The following is a 19,580-nucleotide window of genomic DNA, read 5'->3' as shown; positions in this document are numbered from 1 at the left end:
TCTACACATAACAGTGGAGGATTTATTTCACATCGGTGGTACATGGGAGGAAAGGGGGGGAAAACAGTGGGCCAACAGTGTTCCACCAGTGTTGCATACCTTTTCTTTAAATATTTATCATGACTCACTCCATAAGCGATGGTTACAGTGGTAGGAGGTGCAGGTCAGGAGGATTCCAAGTGTTCGTGTTCCTCTGGGATTGTTAAACTGCACAACAAGTGCACTAGTAAACGTAAATGCTTTTTTTCAGCAGTAGCAGCTATCTGCAATGGCTGTGTGTGTTTATGGATTTTAACAGTCCAGGTGGTCCTGTTGGTAGGTCTGTAGATTTATGTGAAGCTGGAGTTCAGTCTAATGGCTTGTGGTTAAAAACACAAGGTTTGAGTCTTTGTTGCCTGTGAAAGTGTGCTGTGTGTACAGCTGTATTTAGATAAAGTATAAAGATGAAATTATATACAGAATTCTCATATTTCTTTATTTATCAAGATAGTATTCACCTAGTTTGTTTCTTGTACTTTTTTTTCCAGTTTTTCAATTAACATTTGATTTCAGAAAAAATAAATCCCCCAGTCAGTTTAAAAAGTAATAATCCTAACACATTGTGCTATGCATGGAAAGTGCGTGGATTTCCCGTATCCAAAATGTGTGCTGAATGTTTAAGTGAATGAACTGACCGGTGTAGTGAGGGTTGTTTTGTAGCCTCTCATTACACTGAAGTTCAGAGATTAAGTCTGACTGGCAGGAGGAGGCAGTGGCGTTAAGTTGAGGTGACTGGGCACATCCACAGTCTCCATTATGCATCAGCTCCGTCAGATTCCTCTGTCAGTCAGCAGAAAAGCCTCTGCTTAGTTCCCACAGTGAGGTGGACTGGCTGATAGGCTCTCTGCAGTCTAATGTGTGAGCATTGTCCTTCCTACTTTTGTTTAAGCATGAAACACAGCATCACAATGTTTCACTGTGGCTCCCTATTGGTAATTTACTGTTTGGTTATACCAGGGGTGTCAAACACACAAAACCGGTCCAATCTGGCCTGCTTGATGAATTTTGAAAGGGGAAAAAATGCACACTCTTCATGTCCGTGATGTTTGTCAAATTATATTTCACATCTTCAAATAAGCTTGTACATAGTTGCATGAAAACAAAGGAGGAAAACAGACTTATTGTTATTTATAGGTTATTATGTAATGATTTTGCTGGTCCAGCCCACTGACATCTAATCAGGCTGAATGTGGACCCTGAACCAAGATGAGTTTACCATTGAATCATCACTAATTTTAGCTGTGGCTCCCTGGCCCCATGCCTGTCAGCTCACAAAATCAGATCCATGGGTGGAGCCATTGGTGAAAAGTTACATGACTATTATTAAGGAGGAAAAATAATAGGCTCGACAACGCCACCCTGGGAATTTCACCCAGGGAATTGCTCAAACACAAGGCACAAAGGTGCGTGGTTACTGGAGGGCAAGAGACGTGGTTCAAAGTTTGAAAATACAAATTTTATTCAACATTTGTTTTTAAAAAACTATACTCCATAAAACACATTCACATAAAATAAAATAAAAACCTAATCAGGGCTGAGGCTGGAGTGGAAGGGCAAGGGCTAGTGCAGGGGCTGGATCCACCAAAATAACTTAAATCACCAGGCACATGTGGCAAACACACCCTCAGTGAAGAAACCCACTCCCAGGGACACAGCAAGATACGACGGGAGGACACCCCCACCAGGAAAAAAAAAAAGGTTATGCATAGGACCGCGGTGTACGGCCTAACAATAATAATAATGCACAGTGTGTATCTTGGAAGTCGTGAAGCCGCAGAACAATGCCGTAGGCAATACAGTGAAAACAGCACAAAACAACACCAAAGCAGCACAAAATAACACCAAACAAAGCAGCAGCGGTCCAATGAGGTGGTTACAACACCTAGTCAAAGGAAAACACTTTAAGCATGTGCTAGATGCACTAAGATTGATGCAGTGGCACGTAACAATGTGCATACCTTCTCAGAACACACACACTCACGAGGAGGAAGGATTGGACTCCAGCCGCCAGCATTCACCTGTGACCAGACCAGCATTAGCCACCTAGCAGCACCAAGCACAACGCCGAGAGAAACAACACTTACCACCGGCCAACGACCACAGCAGCACACACGGAGCAGCACACAAACTGTCGTCCTACAACAACAATTACAAATACCTTAAGTATAAGAACAAACAAAACGACGAGCGATGTGAAGCAGCGGGCGGCCATACCTGTCGGACTCACGACCTGTGACCCGGAAGTAGCACGGGTGACGATGGGAGGGCAGAGGAAGACCCGGTGGGCGGACTACCGCTTTATACCGGCTCACCTCAACGCCCGGCAGAAGTGAGGAAGGGAAACCATAGCAACAGTCAACAGAAAAAGCGAGGGGAAAAACCAGACAAAAACGCTCAAACTGCTACAATCAGAATGCTGTTGGTACAAACAAGTTGTAAAGATAATGATATGTAATCAAATAGTTTATTTTTAAGTTTAAGAAGATTTTTTTTAATTTATCAAACAGTTTAAGTGTTTAACAGCATATCCACTGTAGCTCCTATCTTTCTGCCTGTGCTCTTTAACACGCATAACTTCATCAACTGAATTCCTTAAACACATTTTCCCATCTTGCCTGCTGTAATATTTTCTTTTGCTCCTTGTAACACTTTTATTCAGGCATTTATTTTTAGCTTTCATTTTCTTTTGACTTGTTTTTTTTCCGAGGCTCTGTCACCTTGCTTTTATTTCGCTTTCGCTGTTATTACATTGACATGCCTTGTTTTGATTTTCGTGACTTTGTCATTTTTAATGTGACTGAGTGTCTTGCTTTTGCAATTTGCATCAAAGCTCTATTAAAAATGTGTTTTTCAAAGTGCTTTGAAAATTAAGTCATTATATCGAAGTGTTGTCAACCACATCCCTAATTAACAAAAAATGATCTGATAGTGGTGGAGTCAGTGCACATTAAAGTTAGATAGTTGTGAGTGTAATGGGGTGGGTGGCCAAGTTCTTAAGCATATTAAGATAAACACGTCTTCATAGGTGACAGTGAGATATTACTGGTCGTAGAACGTACAAAACAGACACAGGGATGGAAATACATCACTAACAAACAGTAAAAATACAGCTTATATTTATGTCTAAGAAGCACATCTATTCATTTATAATTTCTCTGGGGATGTTGCTGTGGTCTTATAACGAGTATAGTTTTACATATTATTATTATAATGTTCAGTGCCTACAGCCTAATGCTGTTATGCATAATTATAACTTGATGTAATAAGGAGTATTTTGACTGAAATCCAGGTCCTTTAAAACTATCTTTCAGTTTCAGGAAAAGAACAATAGGATGGAGATTTCGATCATAACCCGTTTTTTCTGATTCTAAAACGATTCATTTCTGAGATAAAAATAAACAAACCTAACACGCCTCAACACTTGACATAACGAAAGAGAAGATCTGAGAGTGTTTTAGTCATTAACAAAAGACACACTGGGAAAGTAAAACATCTGTCTTAGAACTTGTTTTTATTTTTTTTTATTTTAATCCGAACAATACTTTTCACTGTTGTAACTATATTTATTAAGAGAAGAGGACCAAAACACACATCTGTCTACATCTGTACACGCCACCAGATTAGCTTCATTGAAGCAACATTAGGGCACCTGACTCATTAAAAATATTATTGACAATACCACAATTGGCAAAAATATTAGTGGAAATTCCATTTCAACTTCCCCGGTGACGAGATGTTGCTTTGCCACCAATCGTAACAAACACGCACTTTCGGTTTCGGTTTCTCTGCACTCTGTGCGGACCGTCATGTGGAAGAATGAATGGACACATTTTCGACAGCACCTTAGGGCCACATATAATCGAAAAAGCCCCTTGGAGCCTCCTCCTGTTCCAACCCAACCTCCCCCGCAACCTCCTCCTCCTCTTTCTCCTCCTTCCTTCGCTGTGTGTCACCTGCGCTCCCTCCCTTTCTCTCACACACTCTCTCTGAGGCGGACTCGACTCAACACACTCCCAGATAGGGACTCTTCAGACACGTTTCGGACTTCCCACTGCTGCCTCCCCAACCTTGGCGACGCCTCCACTGGCCGTTATCCCCCTTACAACTCATTGACGGCGGCTCCACTGCTCCTCCGTAGACGCTCCTTAGACCCTCCGAGCTACTTTACTAGGATGACTCCGGCTCTTTTCCTGTTGCTGGCTCTCATGAGCGCCGGGACGCTCGTTCAAGGTAAGCGCTCGTTCCGCATTTCATCAGGAACTCTGGTTACTGTTTAACGTTTCCTTGACAGCCGTGACAGACTTCATTCTTTGTCTTTTTGTGACTAAACCTGCGTTTGCATACCTGCAGGGTGACGCGTCTCACACCTGAACTTCCCCGTGTCACTTTATGACAGTGTAAGAATGATAAATGAGCGCAGTCGCGTCTGTTTTCCAACGCTTGATAAAGTAGTGTCGCCCTAAAGCTAAAAAAAAAAAAACTCAAATTAATTCCGCTTTTGTATTTTTTTGTATATAAAGCAAGTATGGGAAATGAATAAAAAATAAAAAATAAATAGACTCGGTCGACTTTACCGATTCCACACAGCCTAGATAAATGAACATGGAGCGTTTATGCGAGTCCGTCTAGAGACGCTGTAGTCACCTGTTCTTTATAATAGACAACAGCCCGTGATTTTTCTTATATAAAATAATTTAGATGTAAGACATATGTATTCATATAGTGAGGAACTGAGTCGCCCTAAAACGTTGATATCTCTCAGTGAATGAACACAGGGTGTTGCCTTCAAGGCAATACCTTTTTATTAAGCCTAAACAAATACCACCATCAGCATCAACACCACCCATCTCTCTGTTCCTGCCGCCCCAGAGGGTAAAAGAGCAGTCACTACCATCAGATCCTTTGTTTGTAATTAGGGATGTAGTTGTTTAAATTCAGATGTAATCCAAGCCTCTGTTTGTGTATGTTTAAATAAGCGTCTCTCTCGTTCGGTCTGTCTCTCGCCCTCTGTCTCTGCCCTTCTCTCACTGCGTGTGTGTAACAGTCATACACAGCCAGTGACTTCTCTCTCAATTCAGTCACAGTCATCTGTTTTGCTTTCTCTTGATATCTAAATGTCTTTGCATGTGTTTGACAAAGAAACGGTCACTCTTTGTCCCTGCGTCTCTAGGTGCAGCATCTCCAGAGAGCTGGGGCTTTTGTGGAGTAGGGGAATATTCATTATGCTGAAAGCAAATCTGTGTAAGGGAGTTTGAGGTCTGAGGTGCAAGTGGATGTCCTTCCCTACAGGTCTGTGCCACAAAGGAGTCCCGACCCTCTCCTAACTATCAGCAGCTCGGCCAACGCCAACATTGTCTGGTGTCATTTATAGATGGAACAAGTCAGACCAAAGCTTTTTTTTTTTTTTTTCTCCCTGCGGGCTCTTATCTCTGTTGTGTCTGCGTCACCAGCCACCTCTCAGAGTTAAGGGAAGCTGGTGTTTGTCAGAGGGACTGCAGGACAGGCAGCATGTCTCACTGGTGGCAGTATCTGTATGTGTGTGGGGTAAGAGGGAGGGGGTGGGTGTGCGGGTGGCTGAAACGCCAGGGTTCCAACCATCATCATTTGCTGTCCGCTCCGTCTATGGATCAGTGACTCCGGGGGAGGATGGACTGCATGTCTCATTTCACTTATTTATTTATTTATTTGGTCACATTTGATTCAATGCTAAGTCTTTATTCTCCACATAACGACAGCAGGCAGTGGTGTAGAAAGCAGCTGAAGCCAGTTTCCAGCCTGATCCGTGGCATTCCTCACATCAAAGGGGGGAGGGGGGATGCTTTCAAAGGCACTTTTCGACTCAGAAGTTTTGAAGACTTTTCACCGTGACTTTAGAGTGGTAAGCTGCAGACGGTGTGGGCAGTTAAAGAAAATGTATCAGTGCACAGTGTTTGGAGAAGTCATTAGCAATGACAGAGGGTAGCTTTTTAGAAGGCAGTCTAGGTCCTGGTAAGGCATTTTGGCTTGTTAAGACCACTTTCAATCCTCTGGTTGGATATACACTTACGGGCAGTACACACTGAGATAAACCCCCCCCCCCCCCTTCAGCAGGTATATATAGCTTTATTTTCTATCAGGGCTAAACCTGCTGAAGACAGTTTTCTGATCCCTTTACATTTCCTGCAGTGGGTTAGCCTTTATGATTTTTCCTCTCCGATGAGTCATATTCATTGTCAAGGATGGGCCTTAAACAGCCATTGTGGCTCAAGTGGGAAACACAAAAGAGCAGTGACATTGTTTGAGTGCTTAGACCACCATCGCTCTTTCAATCGGAGCGGCGACTGAACTATTTCATCACAGCATGTCACAGTGATGACTGCAGCAACTGTGGTTGGTCCTCCTGAAAGTATGTGTGTCCATTAACACACACGGCTCATTCTCCTGCTGCTGCAGTCAGTTTAGACAATGGGCACAAGTCAGATTAGCAGTAACATTTGTAAGGACCATACCCAGTCTACACGGTTGTGTATTCTCACCAGTTATGAGAAAAGAGAAATCACATGTTTGTTTTTTAGTATTAAAAGCTGTGGTACGTTATCTTGAAACTGCAGTATGCTGGGATGTCCTTTGTCCAGTGCAGCATCAGCAGAGATATATTCATACTTTTAACATGACAATGTCTGTAGTCTCAAGAAAGGCCTTTGACAGGAATGTACAGTGCCAGAGGACATGTAACTGAAAGCTTGTGGGAGACGAACCTTTACTTCCAGCTTCAGGTCAGATTTTGGTCATTTTATGGTCTTATTGGTGTCACGGACCAAAGACATAATATTCAACATTAAAATGCTCGTCAAAGATAATGCAAATAAAAAGTAACTTTTTTATAGCTTAATATTTAAAACACCCTGCTAGGGTATCTATTAGATACTATAATAATAAGTTATTGACGAGCTTCAAAAACATTGTTAGAGAATTTTCAAAGAATTAAATAAAATCTCTCAATAGTTGGCTGCACTAGTTTCATTTAGAAATTCCATTTGCTTTTTTGATTTAAATCTTGATTTAAATCTTTGGGACAGAGATTTGGTCTTGGTCTTTTGAAAGATAACAAAAGTTTCAATTGCCAGACCTCTCAATGAAGTGAGACATGATGTGATGTTTCTCAGGTGTTTCCACAGCGCACCTTCCTTGACTTGACTTAACGAAGAGCAGTTTTCAAGAAGCTCTGGTTCATGGTGTTTTGGGAGATTCTGAGATATTTCACATTTGTTGCATCTTTTTTGCTGCATATCGCTCCTACTTATATGTTATAATACACACCATTGGTGGAAAAACTAAGGCCATGTTGGCCTTGAACTTTCCCCCTCCAGATACAAACACTTGTACCTCGAGTGTTCTCTTACTGCAAACATGTTTTGCAGATGCATTGCTTGAAATCACAACAGCCCTAGGCCATGGATGGAGGCAGAAAAAAGCTGTCAATGCTGCTAAGAGTCGGAAGGACTAGACTAGATTATGGGAGTGGTAGGCAGTCTCTGCCTTTGCTTGGGGCAGAGTGTTTTGAATCTGCCCTGACATGTAAAACTGGAGGGAAAATATCTGACTGGGGGTCTGAGGCAGTGAGTGAAGGGAGGGCAGGTGGGTGGGGCAGGAAGCTATGTTTGTCCCACAACCCTGGTACGCAGCTCATTTCTGGAAGGTCACAGTCTGTTTGAAGCCCGGCCTGAATTATTTTGTCACATGGCTTTATTTTCATTTGTCATTCAGAAAGCCCAACACTCCCTATTGTCATGAAAGGGTTCAGATGTTTACAAGGCTCTCCCCAACCGTAGGTTAGGGAGAGTCCTTCTTTACTGAACTACACTGGGGAACTTTTCAAAACTCTGACTGACGTGTTTTATACAAATTCTGAAAGAATGACATTTAGGAGGAACAGGGGTTTTCTCCGGCAGCACAGATGACACATTTAAAAAGCACAGAGGGGTTTGGGATGTCACCATGATGCCATCAGCACCGGTGAAATGTTTAAAATAATTGTTGGTGGTGAACTCCACATAAACCCTGCAACAGGGTCAAAACAGCATCTCGGTCCCACGTTTCTCCACTGCTGCTTCCCTCCTGAGAGGATTAACTGTTCAGTCCTTCACAGACAAAGTGTGAGTCAATCCAATTAATTCAGTTATTTTCTCTGTATTTGTATGGAAATGCAAACTTACTATTGAATAAATAAAAATTCCCTAAGGCAGCAGGCACAGTGGCTGAAATGCTGATGTCATTGATAATCTGTCTCCTGCAATCAATGTGTTTGTGCACACATCTTCCTTCATTGGTTCACTGTGTGAGGGTGAAACTGAAATATGTGCTCACCTGACCCAGAGAAAAGCTTGTAAGAGTCATTTCCACTTGCATCAGACGAAGGAATTTTGTCTCCTTTACAAAAAAGTCCCTCAATTAGTGGCTTTAGTGAGCTGTTCTTTTTTGTCATGTAGGATTATCTAACTCGCTGCCAAGATCGTATGCCTCAGCCATTGTTTATTTCTGCATGAGATCAAATTTCTGAACCAAAACTTCTTACTCACATGACCTGAAGGTGTGCATATGAAGCTGATACTATTTTACCCACTCGTGATGCTAACGATAATCATCTTGTGGTTACGAATGTGCTCAGGTAAAATTAGAGCTATGGAGTACTTGGAGTAAGGGGTATCTCGTAGATATTTGGTGAGTTTACAGCTTATATTTGTTCACACCTGGAGGTTGTCCAAAACTGTGGGAAGAGAAAAAAAACCCAACAACTGTGAACCCTCCACATTCACCCCCTCCACCCAGAAAGAGCCCTCATACCAAGGCATGCATGAACTTTAACATTGCTATTGTAAGTATTATTATTTTGCAAAAATGAACAAAATTATGTTTAATTTTTTCACAAAAACAGTGAATAATATTAATTTCCAACAGCAGTCTAAAGAAATCCAAATGTTTAAATAATCACTGTCATCAACTCGCTGAAAGCCTTTTTTTTTCCTTTCTTACTAACGGACAGGATGTAAAAATGTGTTTTCCATGTGAAAAATAATAAAATACTCAAGAACCTCAAGGGTTTATTTCATTTCCAAATGAAGCTCCACTTCCTGATGCTGAGGTCTGTTGTTGGCTGCTGCATTTTGTGCTATTCAGTTTTAGCATTACCTAATTATTAACTAGATCAGAATGAGGTCATCTTCATGTTAGGTTACTAATTCTGGATTACCCATGTTTCTACATTAACCCTCATTAACAGACCTTAATAGACCACTGACATAAAGTACACGTTGACAAGGTTGTTTGGATGGATGTTATTGACAAAAATGAACAATTTTTTCAAGCACAAAGAACATTAATGTAAACATTTGTGTTATTTTCAGATAAAAAATTAAATAAGAAGACTTTTTATTTTCTGAAGACACCAGAGATTATCACAAGGTGTTAAAGATTCACTGACACATAGTTAATGTTGCTGGGACACTGTCATCCCTAGTTGCTCTTTAGTTTAGGTTTTAGGACATTGTACTGTTAAAAATAATATATTCTGCTGTTCAGACAAAAGAGAAGCCAGTGAAAAACCCAGGGAAGAACACATTGAAAACTCATAATTAGTTTTCCTTTCCCCATTTTTCAGGCTGAGAAACATTCTTTTTAATGCTGGAACTTCAGATCAGTCTTGCATTGCTAACTTCTCTCTTAGTTTAACCTTCTCTGGAAGGTGTGAGCAGTAGTTTATGAACAGGGAAGTAAAACGCTTACGTGTCAAAAGTGAAACTAAATGAGGTCCTGGGTAAACCCATAAATACCCTGGCATTTGTAATTCACATGCTCACATGACGCTATGATTCACCGGCTGCTTTCCACAGTTCTTTCTTTGGCCATTTTCAGATTGTTCTCTTCTTGTAATGATGTCATGGTGGAAGTGGTTTGACAGTTCCACAGAAGTGTAACTGTGACGAAATGAGAAGTTGAACGCTGTGTTTGCTCAAATCCCTCCAGACGAGAAGCAGCTCTGTTAAATGTGGAGGAAAATTCAAATTTGATCTAGTCTCCTTTACCGAGAAGGAATGAGTGAGGCATCACAGGTGTCGTGAGGGAAGTGAGTGGTGCAGAACAGCTCAAGTGTGTACTACTCTATACTTGAGTACTTACACTTTTATATTACTCTTTTGGTTCAATATTACAGTTATAACATGTGTATAATTAAGTTGTGGTGGTGATGAAGACAACTCTCTCAACACTGTCACAGCCTGTCATCACATTTTCATCGATTTTAACCTTTTATTTTACGTGACACAAGAAAAATGCTGGATGCTAAATGTTTTTTTGTGCCGTAATCAAAAAAGAGTTTAAAGATAATTAAAATCAGAAATGGTGATGCGAACCTTTGAGAACAGTTTGGTCCCTACCTCCCACTCTGCTTGCTGCTGTTAATGGAGTCATTTAAGTTGTGGGATTGAACAGAGATGCGACCTGCTATTAGACTTAGCTAAATTACTTCAGAGAAATCCACTTCTTTAATCCCCAGCGCAGCCACGTTCCCTACTGCATGTACATTCAAATGAGAAACAAAGCTTTATCATCGATATTGTAATTCTTGTAATTGTCGACCAAAGAAAAGAGCATGGATTCTGTGTTAAAAAGAAACTTACCGATTATATTTATGTAAGTGGTGTAAGTGTGTGTGCACGTGTGTGTGCATGTGTGAGGGAGAGAGAGAAAGAGCGAGAGAGATAGAAAGTCACTGTGGATTTGTTTCGTTTGACGTGAGCATGCTGTGCTCAGAAAGACTATTATTTATGTAGATAAGAGGTTATTTTTACCCAGAAGTCCTTGCCATGTAGAGAGGAACACTGGGAAGCTTTGTTAGATAAGGTTTGAATAAAAGATAGAGTGAATGTATTTGCGAATGTGCCGCTCACTTTGTAGCTGCTGAATATATTAGCTGACAACTATCGAGAAGGGGTGGAAGAAAATGTAAAGACAATAATGTCTTTATGTGTGACACCCAGGGATCAGGCACACATACAGTAACAGCACATCAATCTGAAGATGGGCCTGTATTCTCTGCTGACAAACTGACACACTGTCTTTATTAACTCACTCCCTAATGTGAGACATTTTTAAAAATGGAACACTCTTATCTACCAAATTGCCTCTGCACTAACGCGGCAATTATGGCACGTTATGGACCAAACAAACAAGCTTTTAATCATATTGAAGGATTAATCATTTAGGGAAATAAATGCAAGTCGCATCTTGGTTTGAACAAATGTGATAAGTTCAGCAGACACATTATAAATATACATATTTTGAGATACAGTTTTGTCTTAGAATATACTCAGGACTGATAATTTGCACTCTCTTTCAAAATTCCAAACTAAATGGTTGAAATCTGTAGTTGTGATTAGAGTCGATGAAGTGATTGGGGAGAATGGCGAGGACAGCACTGCTGCACGTGTGCTGTGCTCTGTTTACGCACAATTCGCTCTCACAACCAAATCTGTTGTGTCACGGGAAATGTTCACCAATTGCAAGACAGTTCATACACAGAGCAGTCACTCCTTACGGCTCTTTTGCTTTATCTACATTTGCATTATCTCCTGTTAAAAATGGTTTCAGTTCTCTATCGTACGAAGAAAATAATTCAAGAAATATTCAGTTGAGAGCAAAGGAAATATGATCAAATTGTGAGCATGATTGACACTTTAGTTAGTGATTTCTTTTTCTACAAACCTATTTATATACATTTCTAATAAGTCATTAAAAGTTGTTATCTGATTAATCACGGGCACATGTGAATAAATCAAATGAACCTCAATTAAATTAAACAGACCAGTAAATAAATATGACAAAACATGTTTTCTTTCTGCATTTCGCTTGAATAGAAAAACAAATAAGATGTGAATTGTCTGTGGAGATTGAAGGTGAAGCACCAGCTCAGATCTCTATTTCTTTCACATGAGTGTCTTAACTCGCTGTAATTTAAAGAGATAAGAGTTGACAGACAACATATGTTAGAAGTAGCTAACATATGTTGGACAACACTTTGTCTAGTCTTGTTTACAAGACGTGTGAGTTGCACAGAATATTCCTGGGACCTGTGTGAGGTGTTTTTCCACAGTGGTAAATGATGCTTTCATTGACTCCATGAGAGCATCCTGAGACCATATGCAACATAGGGCAAATGTTGTTCTCCTACATACACCCCATATGTCCCTGCTAATCGGATGAGAGAAGCTCAGGTCGTCATAACCTGCAGGAAAAAGTCAAAAATCAATTCTTCAGCCCTTCTGCAGCTTTAATCCACATGGATGCTTTAGGAGTCTCAGAGGCCTGGGTGCGATTAAAGTGTACGTTGAAAGGCCTCCCCAGGACCACGTTAGAACTCAAATACAAAAGAAATCACTCTGCAAAAACCAATTCTTAACTGAGCTTAGGCTCCTACAAGCCCCAGTCATTGTCCAACTACAGATGTCAATTAGACAGACACAGCTAAGAGCATCCACGGATGAGAACAGCCTGTGTTACCACCCAGCTCAATTATCGTTTAATGGGGACCATCGTTTTTGGCCCTGTGATCATTAGAGACTTTTATTTTTTTTGAGTGCACACAGCAATAGTCTTTATAATTATCTGCCTAATGTAGAATTTCTATTCTAAGTGCTTGATATTGTGTGTCTTCATGTTTCAGGATCATTATTAAAACAGCATCACATCTATCCAGGAGTTTTCCCTTCCTATTGTAACATGTGTTGTAATAAACCATGGACAGAAAGTTACACTAATAATCACATCCCTACCACAGAGTAGTCTTGTAAACACCTGCTACCAAATGGACGCTGTTAAAATATCAGAGATGCCTCCTGAGCCCTGGGGGAGTAGTATCAAGTTTTCTGAAAGCTAAACACTGACTTGCATGTGCTTGAACATGAGCAGCTCTGACATTTAAGACGCAAACATTTAAGTTGTTGTTTGACCTGCATTCTTCAGGGGTCCAGGTCAGCTCGGGTGTGATGCGCCTGAAATGAAAATATGCAAGTTATCACACACAAAACATCAAAATGAGCAGCTGCAAAATCATTCCAGAAATTCTTGGTAGAGAAATTCCTTATGAGGCTGACCCCTGGTGTATTTATATATATATATATACATATGTATGCATTTATATTGGTTAAAGAAGTGTGAGATTTGTAATGTTTTAAGTATCGAATAGAAATGTGTAATGTGTTTATGTATTTATGTAAACGATTACTTTAAGTACAAAACATGTTGTATATCATACTCTGGTTTCACTGTCAAGCCTTTCATGTCTGTTTTGTGAAGTATAATCCCATGTTTAGTAAAACAAATTTACAGAAAGAAAGAGAAAGAGAGAGAGAGAGAGAGGAGACTATAAAGTGAGAGAGTAAGGCGGGAAATAATGTTGTAGCAGTAAAAAGACTATAAGGTCGTCAATCACAAGTGGTGTCCACTTCACCCTCCCACTTTATTGCCGTGGCCTGTTTACTTATTCCTTCTCTCTTCGTGCAACTCCAACTTTCAAATGGGCCACTTTTACGGAGAGGAAAGAACCATTGAAATCAAAACCAAAGTTACTTCAAAAACAACCACGACACGTTTGGTGTTTTCCTTGGACCTCACTGCTCATGACACTGTTCATGTCTTATGTACAGTCGATGACTTCACCATTTTTTTTTTTGTAGAAGCTGTAGCCGTAAAACTTTAATAAAAGGAACAAAACTGCTTTTTTTCTCAAGATAATTGGATTTTTGGTGCCTCTCTACCTCTTTGGTGCCTCCATCACCTTATCTTTCATTTGTGCACACATGTCAGGGTGCATGCCAGTCGTGATCATCTTAAAAGCAGTTGGATGTGACAGAGAAGCATTACCCCACATGCCAAAGGATTGTGTTACACAGTGTATGTGAAGGTAGGGTACCAGCAGCATACTCGAGGGGCAGAGGGCACATCACTGAGTTTTGGACTAAAACTGTACAGGCACCGGGATGTGTGTGTGCTGCTGACAGGGAGTCGGCTGCTGACAGACCTAAGAGGCAGGAAAATGGGTCATGTTGACATTGTTTGCTACTTTTAATTGGAAGATCTCAGAGGCTTCGCAAAGCCAGCATTCATCTTGTGTTCTCCCCCCTGAAGGCTCCCATTGCCTGATAAAATCACTACAGTTGTAGATCATCATGTTTGTATGAAGAAGTAGTGAGTAGTGAACAGTCTGTCACCTAGTTTTGTCTACAGTGTGAGCATCAAAATAACGCTGCTGCGGCTTTAAACACTGTTATTTGACACGAGTAAAAATTGCACACATTTGATCTATGGTGTAAAATCCAGAGTTGTATCCAGCTTCGCCTTGCTTACCATATACCACAGAGTATTTTTAATTCATATTTTCACCGCAGTGTCTTCTGTGACTTCATGAATTGTGCAGTTGCCCATTACAGTTTTGAATAGAAATTAGACTGCCTGCATTTTAAGCTTATATTTGCGTACATTTGTGTTGTTGTCAAGTTTTGAAACTTCTCTGAGTCACCACTAAAGCAAGAGAAAAAAAAAAGAATCTGAGATATGTGGATTTAAAAAAACAAAACAACTTTAGATAAACGGAAGTAAAAACACTGACAGTATGTGTTGCCACAGTGCTTTGTCATGATTTTCTTGGCAGCATCAAACTGCCCACTGGTGGTTTTGTCACTCCAGCACCACATGATAAATGGACCTTTAGCGGAAAAAAAAAATTGATCAGACAAGATCTGTCAGTCATTGTTGCCTAACATCAATGCATAAACATTGTAGTAAACGTTCTTGGTCCATATTGCAGTCTAGAACTCTGAGTGAACTGAAAAAAAGTTAGTGGCAGAAGCCTCTAAAATTTGCCTGCAGTAGTGCAAAGGAGAATAGATATGAATCTAAAGCGTCAGGAAGTGAAAGTCCTGACCTTGGGTCGTAATGGGATTAAAGACAAGATACATCTTCTGTTAATGGGCTCTCTGGTTTATTGTAGCCTTGACATAAAAGTATATCAACGGCAACCTGACCAGACAAAGTGTCAGAGGATCTGAAGCAGTGAAAATGCCTCGGCCATTACTGCTTTTGTTTGCCTTTCTACCTGCTTTTGAATTGCTTTACTGTGTGCACTGAGCCTATAACTGTAACATCCAATCTGAGCTGAGTGAGGCTGTGAAATATTGAACACAAGGGATCTGTCATCCCGGGAGGAACCTATATTTTTAATGCACGAGTGATGCATTTTGTGTACCAATCACAAAGGAAAACCCTTAACCAAAAATATCAGATACAACATTAAAATTCAGAGTGTGCTGAAAATGTGACTTTTTAGTGGAATTTATGATCAGCGGCACAACATTTGCAGTCTGCACGACTCCTAGCTTCCTTTACAATCTTGCAGGTGTATTTTGCTCTTATCCCTCCAGCATGCTGTTTCTGTTGGTAATCCTACACCTTATGCAGCCTGAAGACCAGACTCTTGGTTTTTAAGCTGACAGCCACCTCTGCACTGGTGTAGCAGTTGGTGGTACAACATGATGCTTCTCAAGACGCTGAGGTTTTAGCTCTGTGGGGAACGGGAATGCAGCCCCTTCTCATGATGATCCCTGTTCACACAACTTCATCCTGTTCCCTGTTCACTGCATCTCCACTGCATTTTAACTTTGAAGCACAGTACCACTGTTCTGCACAACATTTACGATCTGTAATTCTGATCATTTTAGAGAGAACAACTCGAGTTTCCTCCTCTGATCTGTGATAACGCATGAATAATTGGCCCCACAGAGAACCAAAGAGGAGAAGAGAGGGAAAATGTGTCTTCTATTAGCACCTCAGAGAGGATTCATGTTTTTTTGATTTATAGTCTACAGCCTTTTGCGGAGGTGAACTCTTGACATGAGCAATTCCTTCAGAAATGAATAGGGTCTGGACATTCTCTGAAGTAGCTGCTTAGATATGACAAATACAGCAGGAAATTGTCCAAGTCAGTTGAGGTTGGTGTTACAGTCACACAGGCAGTGGCAGGAGACGCACCCACTCACTCCCGGTGAATTAAAGTGAAGGTTTTCCTGCTGCTGTCTCATAGCAGACTCATTTGGACAATACAATAGATCTGACCTGGCACCTGTCATAAAAAGTTATCCTCAGTCAGTTTTGCAGATGTGTTTGTTTTCACACGCTGCCCTTTTAACTATCCGGGTATTTTTGTGGACGCCATTGATTAGTCTGTTGATTATTATTTTGATTCATTGCTAAGTCGCTGTCTATAGAATGTCATGAAATGGTCTAAAATGTCAACTGCCATTTCCCAAATGTCAGAAATCCAATATTCTTGAATGTCTTGTTTTATCCTGGGACAATGGACTTTGGAGTGCTGCCGTTTGTTCACAAAGGAAGAAGTGATTTCTTTGAGCTTATATTGTTAACTATATTTTAAGATAACATTATCAAATTACATTTTTCTAAATGTTGTTCCATCACATAAATTAAGAATCAATATAAAAACCGTTGATTTGGATACGAGGCAATTTACTATAACAGTAAGTCTACGCACCCTGCCCATAAGGGCCTTAATTATACATGCTGCAAGGTATATAACCACAGTTATATACAGTAGCTTAGGTTTTGAAAATGAATGCTTGATTAAATGCTTCTCACTTAAAATGCAGTACCATTGCTTTAGTGATGAAAGTGTATTTCAGGATTGCTTACTTAATAACTTCAAACTTCAAATAACTATAGTTTAGCAGCTGTGTTATTCGTCACCTCATTTATAAGGTAGCCTTTCCATATCAGAACAAATTTACATGCAGGAATGAGCAAGAGTACAATCAGAGCAGCAATGCAGACAAGCGTTTTCTTATTAAAACAGGAAGAGGCTCTGCTACACACATCAAAAATAAGCATGCAGCTCTACCACAATGCACTTAAATAAACTTGTCACAAACACGTTCAAGCTGTACACGTGCACACGACAAACGGTGCATTTTAAAAAAAACCTTTTGTTTTGACCATCATTTTTGCATTTACTCTCATACCATTTGATGCTAAAAAAGGACTCATGAGCTCAGTCTAATTTGGCTAATGAGACAATGGCTTAGTCTCAGTCAACGTGACAAATAAAATGTCCTGAGGTGATATTAATAATTCAATATTTTGTAACCCTGCAGGCAAGACATGGCATAATAACTTTTAATTTTGGTTCTCAAAAGTAATCACTGTGTATGGTCGTTAATTAGGAGTAGTGAATTATATGAAGTACTGGTATAGGGCACTACACCTTGTTATGTAAGGTATATATATATATATATATATTCTCAACAGGTCAAGAGTTTTATTATCAGTCAAAAGATGGAAAGATGGGCTTTCCCAGCTGGGCAGCTGCCATTGTCTGACAGGTTCTGTCAGGGCCTTGAAAACCCACTCGTCCCGGGGACATGGAGCCAAGAATGTACTCACTGCTAGTGTGTGTTAGTGTGAGTTTCTTATCATTAGTGCCTGTTCTACTGAGCACTATGGAGACCAGACAGTGTTTTCAGACCCCACTACACACGCTGGATTGCTTTAGTTATGTCTAAATTTAGCTGGAGCCAAGACTTGACCTGGACGTTTCAGACACCTTGAAAAACTATATTGTTTCATTCTCCTAATTTTCACCTAACTTTCCTTTCTTCAGCGTTGTTCTCTACTTATACATAACAGGGGACTGGATTAGATTGAGGAAAGCCTGTGGGCATAGTCTGTGGACTCTTTATCAGTGCTAAATAATAATAACTTGAAACATGTGCTTGAAGTAGTATTTAAGGAATTTTAAGTGTCTTCCTTCTTCAGATTGCAGTTCACATCTGCTTTGGGATTATTGTGGATCACAAGATCACCTAAAGTGGAAAGTCATCCTGGTGTTTTTCTTACATCTGTAGTGTTTTATCCCAGACACTTATACCTGTCAAATGCCGTGGCTTCAGATCCTGTCTTTAAACACAGTTTAAAGTCAGTTGTTTTGTAAGATGAAAGTTTTGTTTTCCAGCTGTGGTGTAGTGAAAGGCTAAAGCAAGAGCAGACCTGCTTCATCCTGATATTCTGTTGCAGGGTTGGGGGGTATTAGAGTTTAATTTTAATTCTGGGACAAGCTGGGAACCAGGGCAGCTTCTTCTTCTTTTGGCCTTATTGAGGAAATACCAAGGTGATCTCCCAGGGACCAGTCAAAGATAACGCCGACACCCGCCAGGCTTTCTCTTAGGACGGCCCGCTACTGAGGTATTTCATCCTGGACTGGCTTCTCTTTGAGGCAACACTCAACTCTACAGCAGTGTACTAGCAGCAGCAGCCCATGACTCAGTCACCCTGACATTTCTGCTTCTCTTTATGTACCTTTTAACTCTATTGCTGAGAGCCACTACAAATGTGTTTACCACTGATAAGGAAACAGCGAGAGATTTCTGTTTCAGGAGGATACTTTGGGCAATATACTGTGCATTTATATCTTTAACAGTAGAGTTAAAAAAAAAGGAACACACAATCAAAAAGAGCTGATTCCGAAACGTGTGGTACAGCATACTGCTGTGGACGTGCGAGTAAAAAGACAGCAGTAAGTTATTCACCAATCACTGATCTATAACAACTGGCAACATCAATATAACATTATCTCCAAAGGTAGAAATTTAATTGAGAAGTCCTGATGATTTACATACCAAAGGTCCGAGTGTCACGTTCAGGCATTGACATAGCAGGAAGCAGGCAGGAACCAAACGCAGTACTGGTGCAGGTAGTTTATTTGAAGGTTCTAAATTCCAAAAACCAAACAAAGTCGAGCAGAGCTGAGAACACGATGAGAGTTGAGCTCAGCAACAGACTTGCTCAGGAACAAACTAGAAACAGTTACAACAAAAAGCTCGACACAACGCTGGCACGAAGGATACAGCGCTCACAAAACCAGCCACTAACTTACACACTGACTCAATTACAATGACCCAACTACAATGACCCAACTACAATGATCCAACTAGGGCAGAGTGAGGGAGAGAGGTATATATACACAGGGAGCACCAGGTGACACAAGTGAAGCTAATTACAGACAGGTGAGTGTGATCCCACAGATTCCCCCACACAGCAGGAAAAGGAAACAGACAGACATGACACCGAGCACTAAAAGCCAATGCTGAAAGAGTGATAACGCAAGACAAACAACTGCTACAATAACAAAAAAGAAGTGCTGTAAAAGCAACAGTGAACTCTAAAACAAGGACAACGATTGTTGTGCCATGATAAAAGGCTGTGTAAAATAAATATATATTTTAATATAAATAAAGTCAACTGCTAATCCCACAAATGTGCCCTTTTGTTGTGGAGTGTGAACACACAGGTAAAGCTGCAGTGAGTAGGGATGTGCACCGTTGTGAAACTAGACCCAACTCACCCAGTGTCATAACACGTTGCAAAAATCTGTTTTCAGCTCCGCTCCCTTCGCCACTGTGGAATTTTGTAATAGCTGCTTTGAGTGCCTTACTCTGTTCTGC

General features: G+C 40.5%; 1 protein-coding gene and 1 long non-coding RNA gene across 3 annotated transcripts in view; one reads left to right on the top strand and one right to left on the bottom strand.

Moving 5' to 3' along the window:
• Window positions 1-1,727: 1,727 nt before the first annotated feature.
• LOC103395040 (uncharacterized) lies at window positions 1,728-2,601 on the bottom strand. The gene is made up of 4 exons (XR_003052998.1): window positions 2,254-2,601; window positions 2,124-2,175; window positions 1,998-2,057; window positions 1,728-1,921 (listed from the first exon to the last, which is right to left on the bottom strand). It is a non-coding gene; the product is annotated as an uncharacterized LOC103395040 (long non-coding RNA).
• A 992-nt stretch (window positions 2,602-3,593) lies between these two features.
• alcama (activated leukocyte cell adhesion molecule a) overlaps window positions 3,594-19,580 on the top strand; it is an 84,440-nt gene continuing 68,453 nt past the window's right edge. Inside the window, exon 1 of one of the 2 annotated variants that reach the window (XM_025065433.1) lies at window positions 3,594-4,269. In XM_025065433.1, the coding sequence (XP_024921201.1) occupies window positions 3,846-4,269 (424 nt within the window). In that variant the 5' untranslated portion in view covers window positions 3,594-3,845. The remainder of the gene's footprint in view (window positions 4,270-19,580) is intronic. The other variant, XM_008332579.3, reaches the window with a different exon arrangement.

Source organism: Cynoglossus semilaevis, chromosome 19 (assembly GCF_000523025.1).
Source record: "Cynoglossus semilaevis isolate Cse_v1.0 chromosome 19, Cse_v1.0, whole genome shotgun sequence".
NCBI lineage: Eukaryota > Metazoa > Chordata > Actinopteri > Pleuronectiformes > Cynoglossidae > Cynoglossus > Cynoglossus semilaevis.
The sequence above is the reverse complement of the archived record's forward strand: the minus strand, read 5'-3'. Positions and strand labels throughout refer to the sequence as shown.